Source organism: Panthera leo, chromosome D3, assembly GCF_018350215.1.
Source record: "Panthera leo isolate Ple1 chromosome D3, P.leo_Ple1_pat1.1, whole genome shotgun sequence".
NCBI classification, from domain to species: domain Eukaryota; kingdom Metazoa; phylum Chordata; class Mammalia; order Carnivora; family Felidae; genus Panthera; species Panthera leo.
The window spans coordinates 21,086,284-21,106,072 of record NC_056690.1 but is presented as its reverse complement, the minus strand read 5'-3'; the positions used below and the strand labels follow the sequence as shown (position 1 = coordinate 21,106,072).

At 37.6% G+C, this 19,789-nt stretch overlaps 1 protein-coding gene across 2 annotated transcripts in view; it reads left to right on the top strand.

The window, feature by feature from the left end:
* The window catches only part of LOC122203869 (sodium/glucose cotransporter 1-like), a 136,954-nt gene extending 122,460 nt beyond the window's left edge, over positions 1 to 14,494 (top strand). The window contains exons 14-16 of one of the 2 annotated variants that reach the window (XR_006195371.1): positions 1,272 to 1,377; positions 12,194 to 12,723; positions 14,430 to 14,494. Coding sequence is in view for 1 of the 2 variants with exons in the window: in XM_042911047.1 (XP_042766981.1) it covers positions 1,272 to 1,377; positions 12,194 to 12,411 (324 nt within the window). In the remaining variant the exon portion in view is untranslated. Of the gene's footprint in view, positions 1 to 1,271; positions 1,378 to 12,193; positions 14,316 to 14,429 lie in introns of those variants that run through there. The other variant, XM_042911047.1, reaches the window with a different exon arrangement.
* Positions 14,495 to 19,789: the final 5,295 nt, after the last annotated feature.

Below are 19,789 nucleotides of genomic sequence, written 5' to 3'. Positions count from 1 at the left end.
CACCACACTCAGGGAAATTTGAAGTATGATATTCCCTTAATTTTTTCCAATTAAGCTTCCAAACAATTACCCGTATAGTTTGAGAAATTTCAAACAATATCAAAGTCCAATTGATTCAAGACTCCAAAAATAGTAAATACTCTCCTTTAACTCTAGATGTCACCCTTGGTTTAAGATTTATTCACAGCCCTCCCAATGCAGATGAAGATTTCCCATTATGGGTCATTTTTACCATAAGCAGTATAGTCTGGTAGCTCAGTACAGCTGACATTTTACCTTTTTAAGGTTTCTTAGGAACAGAGCTAGAGAGTTAGCCAAGGTCATTTTTGCCCATAGAGAAAGAGAAAGTGACTTTTTAGTCACAGGGACTTATGGAATCCCTAAGAGACCTTCAACCTCATTATGAATTTTTCAAAGCTGTGACCAATCTTGATGTAAAACAAAGACTGCTTTTATAGCAGAAGAACCGCCATTATGTTTTTTTGCTGAATCTGTCAACTGGCTTTCTTTGTGTTGTTTTTAATGCTTCCTGATGTCTCAGTGTTTGCAAGTATTGCAGCCCCAAGCACATTTAGCTCCATGATTCCTCTTGAAGTAGAGAAAGGAAGGTAGTCACCAAAAGAGGTCATGGGTAGAATGAACACATTAAATTGATTTTCAGACTTCTACGAGTTTCTGGTTTCATGTCCATAGAAGCTGTGTCTCCAGCTCTACTCTATTCTAATATGGCTCATAATTCTACAGATTATGTCCTTATAAAGTAACAAACACATAGTATAAAACTCTACTCTTATACTGTTGGTCTAGACAAATAAGTGTAAAGGAACAATTTGGTTATCATAGGTGAGAAGAGTTCATTCATTCAACAAAAATTTCTTTATTCAAGGCAGTCTCTTAGTCTCTGAATATAATATCACACAATGTGAATTCATGTGTATAATTCACATCGAAGTATCCATATTTGGAAATAATGTTGTAGATGGAACTGTTAATCTATGTTTTTGTTGGTACTGAGAGACTACGATACCTCTTTTTTTGTTGTTGTTTTCATTTTTTATTGAGTTTCATTGAGCAAACACTGGCAAAGTGAATGTCTCACTGGGAGTGCCTCCAATGCCCACTGTATTCTAGAGCAATGGCTAGCTATCCACTGACACCTTTCAGGAAGTGATGTACCTTTTCCTTTCTTGAGCACATATCTTTGTTCTCCAACTTCTTGACCCAAGACACTATTTGGATCTTTCTGCTAACCTGTTTTGCTTTCTCCATAGCTCTATCGTCTGTGTTGGAGCCTGCGCAACAGCAAAGAGGAACGTATTGACTTGGATGCAGGAGAGGAGGACATCCAAGAAACCCCAGAGGAGACCATTGAAATAGGTGATTTGTGATTCAGAACCTAGTTCCAAGCCCTAAAAAGTTACTCCTCCAATAGCAAGGCCACTGTACTGAAGCATTTATGAAATGTCTTCATCAAAGCTCAGATCTCTCTTCTGGAAGGGAGTAGGGAGTGAGGTGGGGAATGAGATGGAATGGATGGGAAATTCACTCTGAGGCCTGGTCAAGGGGAAGAGAGAGGTGCAGAACAATCCCAGCCTCATTATGTCTCATAGTTCACAGTGTGAACTATGTAAGTATGGGTTGGGTATTTGCCACCCTGACTTGATTTGGGGCATGGCCAAGGACAAGGGAAGAATCAGAGCTTGTGAACTGAAAGCAGTTGGAACCTAAGCTATGGTTAGTTCTAGTGACATCAGGAAGATGGGTGAGAGGCTCTTGGGGTCTTATGTCTCATCAGCTTACCACATCAGATTTAGAAAATCAAATTTCCCTGAAGTCCAGTAAGATAGTGCATAGTCAGTGTTTAGAGACTTATCCTGATCATGGGGAAATGCTTTCCTCAGCTTATATATCGGAGCTTTTTCTCCCTACTTGGGAGTGGTGCACACATTTAGGATGGTTGTGGAGATGTATGGTATGTAGAGGTGTGGGAGTGCAAGATCATATGTGCTTTATCTGGTGCTGGACTGGAAGTCACATCACTCCATCTGAAGGGGAGCACAGATGCAGCAGAATAAGTTCTGAATATGGCCATCAGAAATATATAACCCTAGCTCTGGAAAGGGCTCTAGATATCATTTGGTCTTATGGCCTTATTTTATGGACATGTGAATTGAGAGTCAGGAAGGAAGTGGCTTTGCCTATTATCCCAGCTCTGATACAATCTTCTCTTGGTCTCTAAAGACCTTTTAGTTTTGAAACCTGTGATTCTGCATGTACTGGAAAGAATCTAGAGCCACAAGCAGTTGACCATGTTGTTGAAAAAGGTAGACATTTTCTGCTTCCTTGGAGCAGGGAGACATGGACATGCTACCTGCTTCTCCCACTTCCAAAAATGTCTCCACACTGAGTAAGAATATCATAGATTTAAAAGGGACATGGATGAGAAGTCTTTTGCATGTTTTAATGTAGAAGAAGAGGTTAGTTATGTACCAGAGGGCAAATTTAAGACTGATGAGTGGAATCTTATTTTATTTTATTTTATTTTTATTTTTATTTTTTATATGATTATCCAGTTGCCCTAGCACCATTTTATTTTTATTTTTTATTTTAATCCCAGTGTGGTTAGCATACAGTGTTACATTAGTTTCATGTGTATAATATAGTGATTTAACAATTCTATACTTTATTCAGTGCTCCTTAAGGTAAGTGTGCTCTTAATCCCCTTCACCTAATTTATTATCACCCCACCTCTCCTCTGGTAACCATCAGTGTATTCTATATAGATAAGAGTCTTTTTTTGTCTGTTTGTTTTGTTGCTTAAATTCCACATATGAGTGAAATCATATGGTATTTGTCTTTCTCTGACTGACTTATTCACTTAGAAGTACCTCTAGGTCCATCCCTGTTGTTGCAAATGGCAAGATTTTATTCTTTTTTATGGCTAAGTAATATTCTATTGTATCTATATACCACATCTTCTTTATCCATTCATCTATTGATGGACACTTGGGCTACTTCAATAAATTAGCTATTGTAAGTAATGCTGCAATAAACATAAGGGTCATATATCTTTATGAATTAGTGTTTTCTTTCTTAAAATTTTTAAATGTTTATTTATTTTTGAGAGATAGAGAGAGACAGAGTGTGTGTAGGGGAGGGGCAGAGAAAGAGGGAGACACAGAATCCAAAGCAGGCTCCAGGCTCTGAGCTATCAGCACAGAGCCTAATGTAAGGCCTGAGCCCATGACACATGAGATCATGACATGAGCTGAAGTTGGATGCCTAGCTGACTGAGCTACCCAGGTACCCCTATGAATTAGTGTTTTCATATTTTGGGGTAGATACCCAGTAGTGTGATTACTGTATCATATGGTAATTTGATTTTTAATTTTTTGAGGAGCCTCTGTACTGTTTTTCACAGTGGCTGCACCAGTTTGCATTCCCACCAACCGTGCACAAGAGTTCCTTTTTTTCCACATCTTCACCAATGCTATTTGTTTCTCGTGTTTTTGATTTTAGCCACTGTTACAAGTGTTAAGTAGTCATTGTAGTTTTGATATGCATTTCCCTGACGACGAATGATATTGAACATCTTCTCATGTCTGTTGGCCATCTGGATGTCTTCTTTGGAGAAATGTCTGTTCATGTCTTCTGTCTGTTTTTAAATTGGATTATTTGGGGTTTTTTTTGTGTGTGTGTTCAGTTGTATAAATTTTTAATATATTCTGGATACTAACCCTTTATCAGATATGTCATTTGCAAATATCTTCTCCCATTCCATAGGTTGCCTTTTAGTTTCATTGATTGTTTCCTTTGCTGTGCAGAAGTTTTTATTTTGATGAAGTCTCAATAGTTTATTTTTGCTTTTGTTTTCCTTGTCTCAGGAGATGTAATCTAGAAAAATATTGGTATGGCTGATGTCAGAAAAATGACTGCCTGTACTTTCCTAGGATTTTTATAGTTTCAGGTCTCACAGTTAGGTCCTTAATCCGTTTTGAGTTTATTTTTGTATATGGTGTAAGAAAGTAATCTAGTTTCATTCTTTTGCTCAGTTTTCCCAACACCATTTTTTGAAGAGACTCTTTCCCATTGCATATTCTTGTATTTTTGTGTCAATACCATGTTTTGATTACTACAGCTTTGTAGTATATCTTAAAATATGGGGTTGTGATGCTTCAGTTTTATTCTTTTTCAAAATTGCTTTGGCTATTTGAGGTCTTTTGTGGTTCCATACAAATTTTAAGATTATTTTTTCTAGTTCTGTGAAACATGCTGTTGGTATTTTTGATAGGGATTTGATTAAATCTGTGGGTTGCTTTAGGTAGTATGGATGAGTTTAGACTATCTTTACATTTCTTTGTGTTGTCTTCAATTTCTTTCATCAATGTTTTATAGTTTTCAGAGTACAGGTCTTTCACCTCCTTGGTTAGGTTTATTCCTAGGTATTTTATTACTTTTGGTGAAATTGAAATGTTTTCTTGATTTCTCTTTTTGCTACTTCATTATTAGTGTATAGAAATGCAATGGATTTCTGTGTATTGATTTTACATCCCACAACTTTACTGAATTCATTTATCAGTTCTAGTAGTTTTTTGGTGAAGTCTTTTAGGGTTTTCTGTATATAGTACCATGTAATCTGTGAATAGTAAAAGTTTTACTTCTTCCTTACCAATTTGGATGCCTTTTTAATCTTTTCATGATCTAATTTCTGTGACTAGGACTTCCTGTACCATGTTGAATAAAAGTGGTGAGAGTGGACATCCTGTCTTGTTCCTGACCTTAGGGGGAAAGGTCTCAGTTTTTCCCCACTGAGTGTGATGTCCACTGTGGGGGTTTTTCATATATGGCTTTTATTCTGTTGAGGTATGTTCCCTCTAAACCTACTTTATTGAGGTTTTTTTGTTGTTGTTTTTTGTTTTTTTTTAATTCAAGAATGGATGCTGTACTTTGTCAAATGCTTTTTCTGTATCTATTGATATATTGAAATGATCATATGGTTTTTGTGTTTTCTCCTATTGATATGATATATTATGTTGATTGATTTTTGAATAATGAACCACCCTTGCACCCCAGGAATAAATCCCACTTGATTGTGTTGAATGCTTTTTTTCATGTATTGTTGGATTTGGTTTGCTAATATTTTGTTGAGGATTTTTGCATCTATGTTCATCAGGGATATTGCCCTGTAGTTCTCTTTTTTTTTGTATTTTTTAAAATGTTTTTGGTGTCAGGATGAGTGGTCTCATTGAATGAGTTTGGAAGCTTTCCTTCCTCTTTTATATATTTGGGAATAGTTTGAGAAGAATAGGTATTAACTCTTTAAATGTTTGGTAGAATTCATCTGTGAAGAAATATGTTCCTCAACTTTTGTTTGTTGGCAGTTTTTTTCTTTTTTCTTTTTTTTTAATTTTATTTTTTCTTTTTAAATTTTACATCCAAATTAGTTAGCATATAGTGCAACAATGATTTCAGGAGTAGATTCCTTAGTGCCCCTTACCCATTTTGCCCATCCCCCCTCCCACAACCCCTCCAGTAACCTTCAGTTTGTTCTCCATATTTATGAGTCTCTTCTGTTTTGTCCCCCTCCCTGTTTTTATATTATTTTTGTTTCCCTTCCCTTATGTTCATCTGTTTTGTCTCTTAAAGTCCTCATATGAGTGAAGTCATATGATTTTTGTCTTTCTCTGACTAATTTCACTTAGCATAATACCCTCCAGTTCCATCCACGTAGTTGCAAATGGCAAGATTTCATTCTTTTTGATTGCCAACTAATACTCCATTGTATATATATATATATGCCACATCTTCTTTACCCATTCATTCATCGTTGGACATTTGGGCTCTTTCCATACTTTGGCCATTGTTGATAGTGCTTCTATAAACATGGGGGTGCATGTGTCCCTTTGAAACAGCACCCCTGTATCCTGTGGATAAATGCCTAGTAGTGCAGTTGCTGGGTTGTAGGGTAGTTCTATTTTTAGTTTTTTGAGGAACCCTCATACTGTTTTCCAGAGTGGCTACACCAGCTTGCATTCCCAGGGAGGTTTTTTTTTTTTTTTATTACTAATTCAGTTTCATTACTGGTCATTGGTCTGTTCAAATTTTCTATTTCTCCTTGATTCAGTTTTGGAAGTTTATATGTTTCTAGGAATTTATCCATTTCTTGTAGGTTGTTCAATTTGCTGGCATAGATTTTTTCATAATATTCTTTTATAATTCTTTGTATTTCTGTGGTGTTGGTTGTTATTTTTCCTCTTTTATTTCTGATTTTCCTTACTTGAGTCTTCTCTCTAACTCTCTCCCTCTTTTTGATGAGTCTGGCTAAAGGTATATCAAGTTTGTTGGTCTTTTCAACAAACCTCATTTCAACAAACCTGGCTCCTGTTTCATTGATCTGTTCCACTGTGTGTGTGTGTGTGTGTGTGTGTGTGTGTGTGTTTAGTATTTATTTTGTTTGTTTCTTCTCTAATCATTATTTTTCCTTCCTTCTGCTGGTTTTGGGTTTTGTTTGTTCTTTTTCTAGTTCCTTTAGGTGCATGGTTAGGTTGTTTATTTGAGATTTTTCTTGCTTCTTGAGGTAGGACTATATTGCTATATAATTCCATCTTAGAACAACTGTTGCTACATCACAAAGCTTTTGGACCATTGTATTTTTTGTTTGTTTGTTTCTTTGTCTCCATTTATTTTTTGATTTCCTCCTTGATTTCTTGGTTGACCCACTCATTGTTTAGTAGCATGTTATTTAACCTCCATGTATTTGTGTTTTATCTAGATTTTTTCTTATGGTTGATTTCCAATTTCATAGCATTGTGTTTAAAAAGATGCAGAATATGACTTGGATATTTTTGAATTTGTTGAGGCTTGTTTTGTGGCTTAATATGTGAATCTATTCTGTAGAATGTTCACTTGTACTTGAGAAGAATGTGTATTCTGTTGTTTTAGGATGAATGTTTTGAATATATCTGTTAGGTCCATTTGGGCTAATGTGTCTTCAAAGCCACTGTTTATTTGTTGATTTTTCTGTTTAAGTGATCTATACATTGATGTAAATGGGGTGTTAAAGTCCTCTACTATTATTGTATTACTATCAATTACTTCCTTTATGTTTGTTATTAGCTGCTTTATGTATTTGGGTGTCTCCAAGTTGGGGGCATAAATATAACTCTTATTATCTTCTTGTTTGTGCCCTTTATGATTATATAGTGTCCTTCTTTGTCTCTTGTTACAAGTATGTATGTATGTATGTATTTATTTATTTATTTATTTATTTATTTATTTATTTATTATCTATCTATGGTATTTGGTTTAAAGTCAGTTTTGTCTGATTGCTACCCTGGCTTTCTTTTTACTTCCATTTGCATGATAAATCTTTTCCATCCCTTTACTTTTTTTTTCTTCAAATTTTTGTTAAATTCTGGTTAGTTAACATATAGTGTAGTATTGGTTTCAGGAGTAGAATTTAGTGATTCATCACTTACATGTAACACCCTGTGCTCAGCCCAAGTGCCCTCCTTAAAACCCATCACCCATTTAGCTCATCCCCCCATCCACTTCCCCAGCAACCTTCAGTTTGTTCTCTATAATTAAGACTCTATAATTAAGACTTTGCTTCCCTCTCTTTTTTCTCTTCCCTATGTTCATTTGTTTTGTTTCTTTTTTTTTTTATTAAAAAATTTTTTTTAACGTTTATTTATTTTTGAGACAGAGAGAGACAGAGCATGAACGGGGGAGGGGCAGAGAGAGAGGGAGACACAGAATCCGAAGCAGGCTCCAGGCTCTGAGCCATCAACCCAGAGCCCGACGCGGGGCTTGAACTCACGGCCCGCGAGATCGTGACCTGAGTTGAAGTCGGACACTTAACTGACTGAGCCACCCAGGCGCCCCTGTTTTGTTTCTTAAATATCACATATGAGTGAAATCATATGGTATTTGTCTTTTTCTAATTTATTTCCATTATATATATATAATGCTTATTTCCACTATATATATATATATATATATATATATATATATATATATATACATGTGTATGTATATGTGTATATATATGTATATGTATATATACATATATATTACTTAACTGGATCGCTTATATATCTTTTTTATCCATTCATCAGTCGCCCACTTCACTTTCAATCTGCATGTGTCTTTAGGTCTGAAATGAGTCTCTTGTAGGCAGTGTATAGATGGGTCTTGCTTTTTTTTGGGGGGGGTCTTGCCTCTTAATCCATTATGTCACCCTATGTCTTTTTATTGGAACATTTAATCCATTTACATTCAGAGTAATTATTGATAAGAATGTACTTATTGCCATTTTGTTATTTATTTTATGGTTGTTTTTGTAGTTCTTCTGTTTCTTCTCTTGCTCTCTTCTTCCATGGTTTTCTTTAGTGATATATTTGGATTCCTTTCTCTTATTTTTTGCATATCTATTACTGGTTTTTCATTCACGGTTACCATTAGGTTTATATATAATATCTTATGCATATAGCAGTCTATATTAAGTGATGGTCGCTTAAACTTGAACCCATTCCTTACTCCTCTCTCCTCTATGTTTTAGGTAAATGGTGTCCTACTTTACATCCTTTTATTTTGTGACTCTCTTGACTAATATTCATAAATATATTTGTTTTTTACTGCTTTTGTGTTTCTTATTTTTCTTACTCCTACTTTCCTTTCCACTCAAGGAGTCCCCTTTAACAGCTTTAACCAGCTTGTAGGGCTGGTTTCATGGACATTAATTCCTTTAATTTTTGTTTGTCTGGGAAACTCTTTATCCCTCCTTATATTCTGAATGATGGCCTTGCTGAATAGAATAGTCTTGGCTGCAGGTTTGTTTGTTTGTTTGTTTGTTTTTCCTTTCAGCACTTTGAGTATATCATGCCACTCCCTTTTGGCCTGCAAAGTTTCTGCTGAAAATCAGCTGATAGCCTTATGCGGTTTCCCTTGTATGTAACCATTTTCTTTTCTTTTTCTTTCTGCTTTAAAAATTCTTTATCACTACTTTTTGCCATTTTATAATTTTGTAAAATGTTTATTTATTTATTTGAGAGAGACAGAGACAGTGCCAGTGGGGGAGAGGCAGAAAGAGAGGGAGAGAGAGAATCCCAAGTGAGTTCTGTGCTGCCACTGCAGAGCCTGATGCAGGGCTTGAACTCATGAAACTTCAAGATCATGAACTGAACTGAAAAGAAGAGTTGGATGCTTAACCTACTGAGCCACCCAGGTGCCACTTTTTTACCATTTTAAGTACTATGTGTCTTGATGTGGACCTCCTTGGGTTGATTTTTGGGGGCTTGCTGTGTCTCCTGGATCTAAATTTCTGTTTCCTTCCCCAGATTTGGGGACTCTCAGTTACTATTTCTTTGAATATTTTTTTCTTTTTTTGATATTGCAGAAATATATTTATTATTTTTAAAAATATAATTTATTGTCAAATTGGCTTACATACAACATGCTGTGCTCATACCAACAAGTGCTGAATAAATTTTCTGCCCCATTTCCTTTCTTCCCCTTCTGGGATCCTTATAATGCAAATGTTATTATGCTTGAGAGTATTGCTGAGTTTCCTAAGTCTATTTTCATTTATAATTATTATTTTTCCTCTCTCCTGTTCAGTTTGATTGCTTTCCATTACACTGTCCTCCAGGTTGCTGATCTGTTCTTCTGCTTTCTCTAGTCTACTATTTATTCCATCCAGGGTACCTTTAACTTCAGTTATTGAGTTCTTCATTTCTGATTGGCTCTTTTTCATTTTTTCTGTCTCTTTGTTAAGGGTCTTACTGAGGTCCCCCACTTTCTTCTTAAGTCCAGTGAGTATCTTTATGACCATTACCTTAAATTCTCTATCAGGCATATTACTTGTCTCTTTTGCTTAGATCTCTTGCTGTTTTTTTTTTTTTTTTTTGTCTTTTTTGGGACATATTCCTCTGTCTCCTCATTTTGTCTCTATGTCTCAAAATGTTTTAAATGTTTATTTATTTATTTTGAGTGAGGCAGAGAGAGAGAGAAAGAGACAGAGAGAACAAGTGGGGCAGAGAGAAGGAGAGACAGAATCCCAAGCAGGCTCTGCATCATTAGTGCAGAGCCTAATGCAGGGCTCGAACACAAGAACTGCAAGATCACAACCTGAGCTGAGATCAAGAGTTGGATGTTTAACCAAATGAGCCATGCAGGTGCCCCTCTGTCTGTTTCTATGTGTTAGGAAAGTCAGCTATGTCTCCTGTTCTTGAAAGTATAAGGAAGAGGTCCTGTAGTGCCCTGCAGTGCAATGTCCCCTGTTCACCAGAATAGAACTCATCCAATTTTAACTCAAAGTGAGGAGGCCGTATAGTGCAGAGACATAGTGTGGGATTTGGAATCAGTAAGAACTGGGGTTGAATTCTTACCTCTCTACTTACTCCTTGTGCAAGTGATTACATTTTTTCTAAAGCTTATATTCTTTATATAAAAGTATTCTAAATGATAGACTATACCTTTATATCATTGTTGGAAACATTGAATGAGATAATGCTCCATTATAAGAATTGGCTATAGATATCACCATCTTGATTTCTGTTAAGGAAGAATTTTCTAACTGAATTGGTCAAGAAAGGGGTAAGCAGAAAGTGTGCATCTATCAAGAATTCCATAGTGGAGACTCCCACACTGCCTAGAGAATTGGCTTAATGACTTCTAAGGTTCATGGCAACCTTGAATTCTGTTCTTTCTTGAAGAACTCGTGGTGAAAACACATGACCCTGACTTATTGTAGTAAAATAAATTAAGATCTCTTGAGGGCTTTTATAGATAATATATGTCACTGTCACCATTCTCTGAGCAACAGCAGCATGAACCTATCTTGTCATCATCACCATTATTGTCATCATGACTGATAATATGATCATGACATATTTTAATTATGAATACCTTACTCTAGATTCATTTTAGCACCATATCATACTTTTAAGAAGATAATAAAAATATAATTCTTCCAACTTTACAGATAAGGAAAATGAGATATAGAGATTTTCTCGAGGCTGCCCAACTTTTTATTGATCCAGATCACCATGAATTTCTTACTTGGGTTGGTCAGTGAGCCCAACTTTTGTTACTCCCTCTCCATTCTCCTATTTTGGTGGAGTGAACCAAAGAATGGGTGCAAGGAGACTGGAATCTTTCTTATACGCATGAGAGAAAAGAATAGAAGGAGACTATTTCTTCTTGATATCAACTACACTCTGGGAATTCTCTTATAAAATCTTATAATGAAGGTGTTATTTATCCAATTTTACACACACTTGAAGATAAGACAGGTGAATTAGCAAAACCATAAACCCGAGTTTTGGTTCCAGTTCTGACACATGTATGTGCTTAATCACTAAGGTTATTTGCAATTCTAAAAGTTTGTAACTCTTAAAAAATGAGAGAGTGGAGAGGAGTAGTCTCTGACCATCATGTTGAAAACACAGTGTGCTTGATTTCATATCTAGTGAGCCATGGATCTGGGATTCTAATCCAGGTCTGTGTATCTTCAGTGTCACACACTGGCTCAGAGGAGAGAATCAGTTCCCTTGGTGGGCATCTGCTTTGAATGACAGGGCCAGTTGGGTGGTTTGATTCAGCAGTGTTTATATGCAAGAGCAGACATTAAGCCCTGGAAGTGTTGATTGTTGCTGCCCTGTATCAGGGAGTATTCAGACCAATTATTACCACACGGCTGGATATGTTGTAAAACTTTGGAACTTTCAGGTGTAGCCAATATGCTCCTGAGTCATGCCAGTCTCACTGCTTTCCAGTGATGTGGTAAACAGATATGAGCTTATGTGTTTCAGAGGTGGGTTTTCCATGTTGTTCATATGTCATATTTCCAAGCCCATTGTTAACACTTTTTCTCACAAAGTATTATTTCCTGCTTGATTATGACTTACCTAAATCAAAATTTATTTTAATTGGCCTGATAGAGATAAAATATAATTTATTTGATCATAAAGATGTAGAATTCATCTATTACCATCATCTTATAATTAATAAGTTCACTTAAACATTTGTACCATTTCCTTTCCTGCAAACAAGAAAATTGGGAAAAGTCTGTAGAATGGTAGATGTTCCATTTCATGACATCTCCCCTGAAACCTTTCCCTGTGCCTCCTGCTTCTATACCCAATCATCTCTCTCTCTCTCTCTCTCTCTTTTTATCTTTCCCCTGACACAGAAGTTCCTGAGGAGAAAAAAGGATGTTTCAGGCGAGCCTATGACCTGTTTTGTGGCCTGGACCAACAGAAGGGCCCCAAGATGACAAAGGAAGAGGAGGCGGCAATGAAGCTGAAGATGACAGACACCTCTGAGAAGCCTTTGTGGAGAACAATAGTTAATATCAATGGCATCATCCTTCTTGCCGTGGCTGTTTTCTGCCATGCATTTTTTGCCTGAGCCTTGCCTTCTGCTATAGGCTGTGTTTGGGAAGGCCAAACTTTTACTCTGCCTCCTTTAGTACCATTCTGTGGTATTAAAGTAAACCAGCCAGTTGTAAATTTTGCCCAAATGATAAATGTGTACAGGTGTAATTGCAGGTTAGCTGAAGAAAAATCATTAATTTGCTCTTAACTTATGTATTTGAGGCCAGTGTGATATTGTCAGCTGTACATATTAGAGCTGCAGAAGGAAAGTCCAACTCAGTCATGTCCAGGAAAAGATGGACTAAGAAAGAGAAGCTCTGCAATATCTGATGCAAATTTGTCTCAGGTAGATTCAGTGTATCAATGTTGTGATCCTTGAATATTATTACTTTAAGAGCTGTGGTCTCTCTGGTTCATGCCATTTTCCCTATATGACCTTCCCCTCATTTTTTTTTCTTTTTTTTCCCCTCATTTTTTTTTTAAGAGAAAAATTTGCCCTCTCACATCCCTGTCAAGTTTTTTCTTGGCACAAAGAAATCAATCTGATAAACTGATGAATGCATGGAAGCTGAAGCTGGGAGCTTGATCAAGTCCCTGCTCTTGGTGTTTTCTCTTTGAAGGGAAAGCTTAGGGATGGCAAGACTTACCCCAAAGGGAAAGACCCAGGAAATAGTCTCAGATATGTGGGGAAAGTGGATAATCTTGAGTCAAGGGATTTTCCGGTTTTTTTTCTTAAGATGTCCATTGTGAGTTCCTCATGTTTGAGATTTGACTTATTTTGTCATTTCCTGTATCTGGAATGTCTTAGGCACTCAGTAATGCTTATGGACTGAATGGATGATTTGGGAATTTATTTATAAATACTTGCTTTATTTTTACGTAAGCCTGGCCCTTGGTTAAACATTGTGTGTGTGTGTGTGTGTGTGTGTGTGTGTGTGTGGCTGCACAAAGTATACACTCTGATGACTTTCATCAATTGGAATGCATTTTCCAGAGGCCACTCTTCCTTATGGTGCAGATGTTGACATATGAGCTTAGAAGCTGATCTATGTCACAGAATAGAGCAATTATACCTTTTGGGACATCCGTCATCTCAAATAAGCCACACTCTCTTGAAACATGTAAACAATTAACCCAATTCTCTTCCCCATGAGTAAATGTGACCACAGCCCTTCTTTTTTGGGGTGTCTTGGTTGGTGATCATCCACTGACCAAAGTTAGGACAGAGTGGTCTCTGTCCTGAGTGGTAGCACTCAACACTTTTAGCTGACAGGAGTGTATTTCTTGTTGAACCTGTTTCCTAGGGAGAAGTGTTTAAAATGTAATTTAAATATAATTAATTAAATTTAATTCTTTTAGTCCCACCTGTGAAATCTCAATTATGTTGTAGTATGTACTCTTTGAAGTTAAGAAAAAGTCATGATGTTAGTATTGCCTGATTTCAAACTAGCTTAGGAAAGAGCTGGGAACTGAGGTGCTGTGGAACAGCTCCTAGGTGTAAAAATGGTTCAACAGGCAAAGGGATATCTTGTTCTTGTGGAAGGAAGGTCACTATTTGATACAACCTCATATTGCCTTTAAGTGAGGCAGAGAAGAGGGGAACGTGGGGAATTTCACATGTCTGGCATTACTCAGCAGACTCAGTTTCATATGGAGTTTGTGGTATGATGATAAAGGGATGATAAAGGGAGAGGATTGGGATAATAAAGGGAGAGGATTGAAAGCTAGTGGATGAAGTGGGCACAACATATCTAGTTTGTCCTAGATTCAGTTTCTGGCATTGTCAATGATTCACTGTGTATATTGTGATAAATTATTTTGTCTTAACTGTGTATTTTTCTGTTTGAAAAATGGGGACCTTGGTGCTTATAGCATCTACCTACCTCCTCTGGGTGTGACTAGGTCACTTTGTAAAGGGGATGACAGATACATACATGAAAGATACCAAGCAGATGTTATATTAAACAGCATTTGTCCCATAAATTAAAATGTATTACTTTGATAATAATAAAAACATAAAAAAACTGTAACATCAGGTTTTCTGTTTTCTAGATATTCTAAAGAAATACTACGTGGAGAGCTTTAGTTGGCATAAGACGTGGATTAGGAAAAAGGAGCCAAGACAGTTGAAAATAGAATCTAGCAACTTGAATAAAAAGTAGCAAAGGAGATGATTTCAACTTCAAAACATCTAGTAAACATGAGGTAACTACTTTCAATACATAATGTCTTTTTAGGACAGACTAAATCATGTGGGTAACCAAGGGCCAGTAAGTGATAAATTGTGCTAGAATAATTGCAGGAGTATAGACAACTATTTTTTATTTCAAATGAAAGATGAGTATTTGGGGACAGAGTGACTTCTTGTTATGGTCAGTTTATAGAACTGGAAAATCAGGTCCAACCAGGCAAAAAAAGATTCTTTAAATTTAGATCACTATTTTAAAAAGAATATCCTCAAATGAAAAGACAGGCCTCCTTCCCTGCAGAGTGAATTTCGTCTGGGGGCCTTTGATTTACCTGGGAGCATTGCTTACTTTTATGTAATTGAGTCAGGCATTGGTGTTCACTTAGAGAAATTCTACCTTTGGAAGTCACTGGAACCTACTCTTCCCTGATGTGGGAATCACCATCTCCTAAAAGATGCATTGCAGCTTGTCCTTCTTTACAAAAGAAAACCATGGGAGAGAAACATGTGCAGTTAGTTGGTGAAGAGAAGTTTCTTAACTTTCCTCCCAATCTAGCCCCAAGAAAACTCCTTCATTTAATTTTGGTAAATGAAATTATTTGAATGAGGTACCATTGCCTTAATGTATTGGTAATATGGAATTAGAGAGCTGTGGATGAGGTTAATGGCACTATTGTTGCTTGGCTGGCACTGGGAGGTTCAGGTGAGTGTTGCTTAGTTTCAGAGCTCCATATTGAATTCCTGACCAAGTCAGCTTTTGTAATCCTAAGAGTAATTCAAAGAATACGTAATTTTTTTTTTAATTTTTTTTTCAACATTTTTTATTTATTTTTGGGACAGAGAGAGACAGAGCATGAACGGGGGAGGGGCAGAGAGAGAGGGAGACACAGAATCAGAAACAGGCTCCAGGCTCTGAGCCATCAGCCCAGAGCCTGACGCGGGGCTCGAACTCACGGACCGCGAGATCGTGACCTGGCCGAAGTCGGACACTTAACCGACTGCGCCACCCAGGCGCCCCAAAGAATACGTAATTTATACAATTCATCCCCTGCTTGAAAAACTGGTGGCAATTGCCCACCTGATATAAGTGCTGGCAGTGTGTACATAGGTATTTAGGAATCAGATAAAGAGTTTAGAGCAGTGATTATCAAAATAGCTTATATAAGAATCCCCGGGAGGGTTCGTTAAAACACAGATTATTGGGGCTACTTCCAGAGTTTATGATTTAGTAGGTCTGAAGTGGGGCCTGAGAATTTGCATTTCTAACAAGTTCCCAGATGATTTTGTTGCTACTGGTCTGTGGACCACATTTTGAAAACAGTTTACTTAGAGTTAATTCCAACTTAGAGTTAATTTCCAAAGGGGATTCATTTCATCAGCAAGGTAGAACTGAAAAAGCCTCTTTCCCAGGCTTTATTTTGAGATTTTTATTGATGTATTAGGGCAAAAACTCTTTTCTGAAACCAAAGTTGTGTGGGTATGGCTGAGGCACGTTACAATGCCAAGGTACAGAAACCACCCTTTCTTACCTTTAAGACCTACCTGCTTAATTCTTGTCTCCTCCCTAGGTGCCAAGGCTTGACACTTTACCAGCTTGACTTTTATTTTATTTTATATTTCACACTCATCATGTACCATATACATGTTGTCCCTGAAACTTATTTTCACAGGTAGAATATTTTGCAGATGGTGGGGAGAGGCATGAGAGGAAAAAGCACTAACATTTATTGGGCATCTTGTATGGGCCAGACCTTGTAGGTAGTATCAAATGACCCCACCTAATCTTTACAACAGTTCCATGAAGTAATTTGAAGGAAACTGCAGTTTAGAGACTTAGGGACTTATCCAGGGACCTTCAATGGACCTTGGTGGTCATGGCCTAGGGGTTGACAGTCTCCTCTCCCTGCCACAGAATTTCCCAAGGCAACCTTCCAATGGTAATACAATGTTTCTCCTTGAATTCTGAATATCCTGGAATGGGGTGGGATGTGGACAAGTCAGGGCACCAATATCTATTGAGCACGTACATATTTATATTATAAATGTTATAAATTTATAACACTTGAACCTGTGAGTTAAGCATTTCTATTTCTGTTTTCAGATGAACAGTGAAGGTTCAGGGAAGTTGATTGTTTTGTTCATGATGGGTCTGTCTCTAGAACCTGTACTCCTAGTTTTGGTTTAGATGGATATCTCCTCCTGACCAAATAGTGACAGGAATATATCTTTTCTGTCAAAGTGGCTTCTGTTCTTCCATGAGGGCTCTTTCAAGACTCTCAGGATATGGATAATGATGTTTTCTAGTTGTTAGGCACCAAGTAAAGTAGAGAGTGTGTATAAAGGGATTAATAGTCAGGCTGGTTTAAGAAGCAGATCCAGAGTTCCTGTTATCTCAAAAATTCAAAATTAAGAGAAATATGGAATGCTATGTCTAAAAACCCCTTATCTAAAGCTCAGCATCTTGGTTAGAAACTGAAGCTGCTTCTCTGTCAGTGAACCACATGACTCAGAGCATCCAGGGATGAGTGAAATATTTTATTCTCACTTATATAATTTCAAATAGCCAAGTTTCTCAATCTATAATTATAAAAAAGGCATTTTCACCACCATATCCTTGATGTGAGTTAACACAAGCTCTTTTTACAGGTTCACACTCCTTGTCTCTCATTTTCATATGCCAGCTCTGACCACTTCAGGGCCAGGGTCCTCACTCCAGAGTTCTAGTTCTTAAATACTGCACTATACTGTCTACCCAAAGATGTTGAAAAGGAAAATTTAACTTGTGGAAATAGAATACTTGGAGGATGGGCTAAATGGCAGAATGGTTAGAACTGAACTTAGTGGATAGAAATATGAAGCCCAGGAATTATCCTAAAATGTATTAAAAAGAGGCAAAGTGATAGAAACAGTGAAATAAAACTTGAAAGATATGACCTGGGCAGTCTAACATCCATCTCACCAAAGGGCCAGAAAAAGAGAAAGGTAGAACATGAAGAGAGAAAGTGATACAAAGAAAGCCAGAAAATGATAGCCAGACTATTCAAGGGATTTATGTGAATCAACAGAAAAAGACAGGAGGAAACCATTAGGAGAAAGATGGACAAAGAATATAAAAAGTCTTCAAAGAGAAATAAATCAGGATGACATCATAAAAATGGTGACACCAGCAAAATTGTGGAGTGGATCACTCTAAGCTTTCACCTCCATTGAACAATGAACAGAAGCTGTCAGAACCAATTTTTGGAGAACTCAGGAAAATAGTCAAAAGTTTATAGCACTGAATCAAGCACTGAATCAAACAAGCACTGAATCAAGAAAAAGACATTACCAAAGGTTGACTATAAACAAAATAATGACTGTCGCTCTCTCTCTAGTGTGGTGACAGTCTTAAAGGAGCAGCAGTCATAAAGTGTCACTCTTAAAGTGGGGACAGCTGTGTTCCCCGTGTGAAACCATTTCCTTGGTTCCAGGGGAGCAGAGAAGACCACATTCACAAATAATTGTGTATGCCTGTTCTAACCTGTCTGGGGGATACCTGAAGAACTGACACAATGTGCTCCCCTCTATTTCACCTAACTCTGAACTCAGACTGGAAAAGCTTGAAAACACTGCAAGCCAAATTAACAAGCTTCAGACACCTAAGATTATAGTCAAAACCTACAATAGACTGCCTTAGGCAAAATCTAGAGTAAGTGTCTTTGGGAAATCAGAGCATCTGAAAGCAACTATATATACTGGGGAATTTGGAAAGCGATGTGCATGACCAGGTCAAGACACATGCTCAGAAAAGACCTGAGAAGACTCTGGGCTTTCATCTTGGTCTGATTCCTAGGCTTAGTGCAAACCTGGCTAGGTGTTAAAGGAGGGCCCCAGGACAGAGTTAGTTTGCAAAGACTGAGAGGGCTTCTGGAATTCAAGGAAATTTCTATCAAAACAGCAGCTGAACAAAAGCTAAGGATTAGAGACTCCTGTGACTACATTGACAATGTAGTCTTTCCAGTTATAGTTCAGAAAGGTCACTACTACAACCTTTAACAACCAATAAATGAGCAAAGCCAGGGAAGGGGAAGAATCTGATTTCCAGAGTTACCATATTATAGTAGTCAAATGTTTAGTTTTCACAAAAGAAGCCATAAGACATACAAAAAAACCTTGGAAAGTGTGACCCATTCAAAGGAAAAAAATAAATGCCTTCTGTGAGGAAGTCCAGATGTCAGAATTATATCATCTATAAGCTTTAAAACAACTACCTTAAATATACTCAAAGAACTAAAGGAAGACATGAACAACAACAAAAAATACCTAAAGGAAATCAGGAAAACAATGTGTGAACAAAATAAGAAGATCAATTAAGGAATAGGAATTATAAAAAGAAACTAAATGGAAATTCTGAAAAGCACAGTAGCCAAACCGAAATCTTTTCCAGCCTTTGGGGCACTGCGTGAAGGACGCATTTTAGTTTCATCCTATCTAAAGACCCACAAAACTGAGGGGTGTAGAGATAGCTAAGAACAAGGAAGAAAAGCAAAACCTGCCAGTATCAGGCATGCTGTTGTAGCAACCGTGGTACCCAGTGACCTTGTCTGCATAGAACCTCAGCAGCTTTTCCCATTGCATGGCCAGCACAGCTGCCATGGACTTCCTGCAGATTTCACCAGTTTTTGCCCTGCTGGTATTCATGTTTGCTGATGCCAGCCACCTGGGTCTCTCCTGGCTCCCTCCACCCACCCACCTCACCCCCACTGGAGTCCAGGACTCACACTGGGCAGCCAGCATAGTCCTCTGTGACTCCACACAAGTGCAAGCTGTCAGTCTAGACCCTTTCAGATGATCCTTACTACCATGTGTGCACTTGGGGGCTAGCTCCTCCCTTCCCCAGCTGTGTATCTGCATGCCATTGGCCTGACACCCATCACCTGCCTCCACTGCTGTGTACACATCTGTGGGAAGATCCTGGAGCCACAGAATGGCTTGCTAATAGCCAGGACTCTCTCAGCTGATCGCAGGCCTGAATCAGGTCCTGTCTTCTATCACTGGCCTGCAGCAGTGGGCTTACCTACTGCTTACCTAATGGCAGCTAGCCCCTCCATCTGTGCACCTGCCCACCCCCAGTTTGACTTGACACCAGCTTTCACTTGCATGTGACCATGATTAAACCTAGCAGTCACAGTAGAATAGGTGAGTAACTAGGGCTTTCACAGCTGCCAGTGTGTTTATGCTTTTT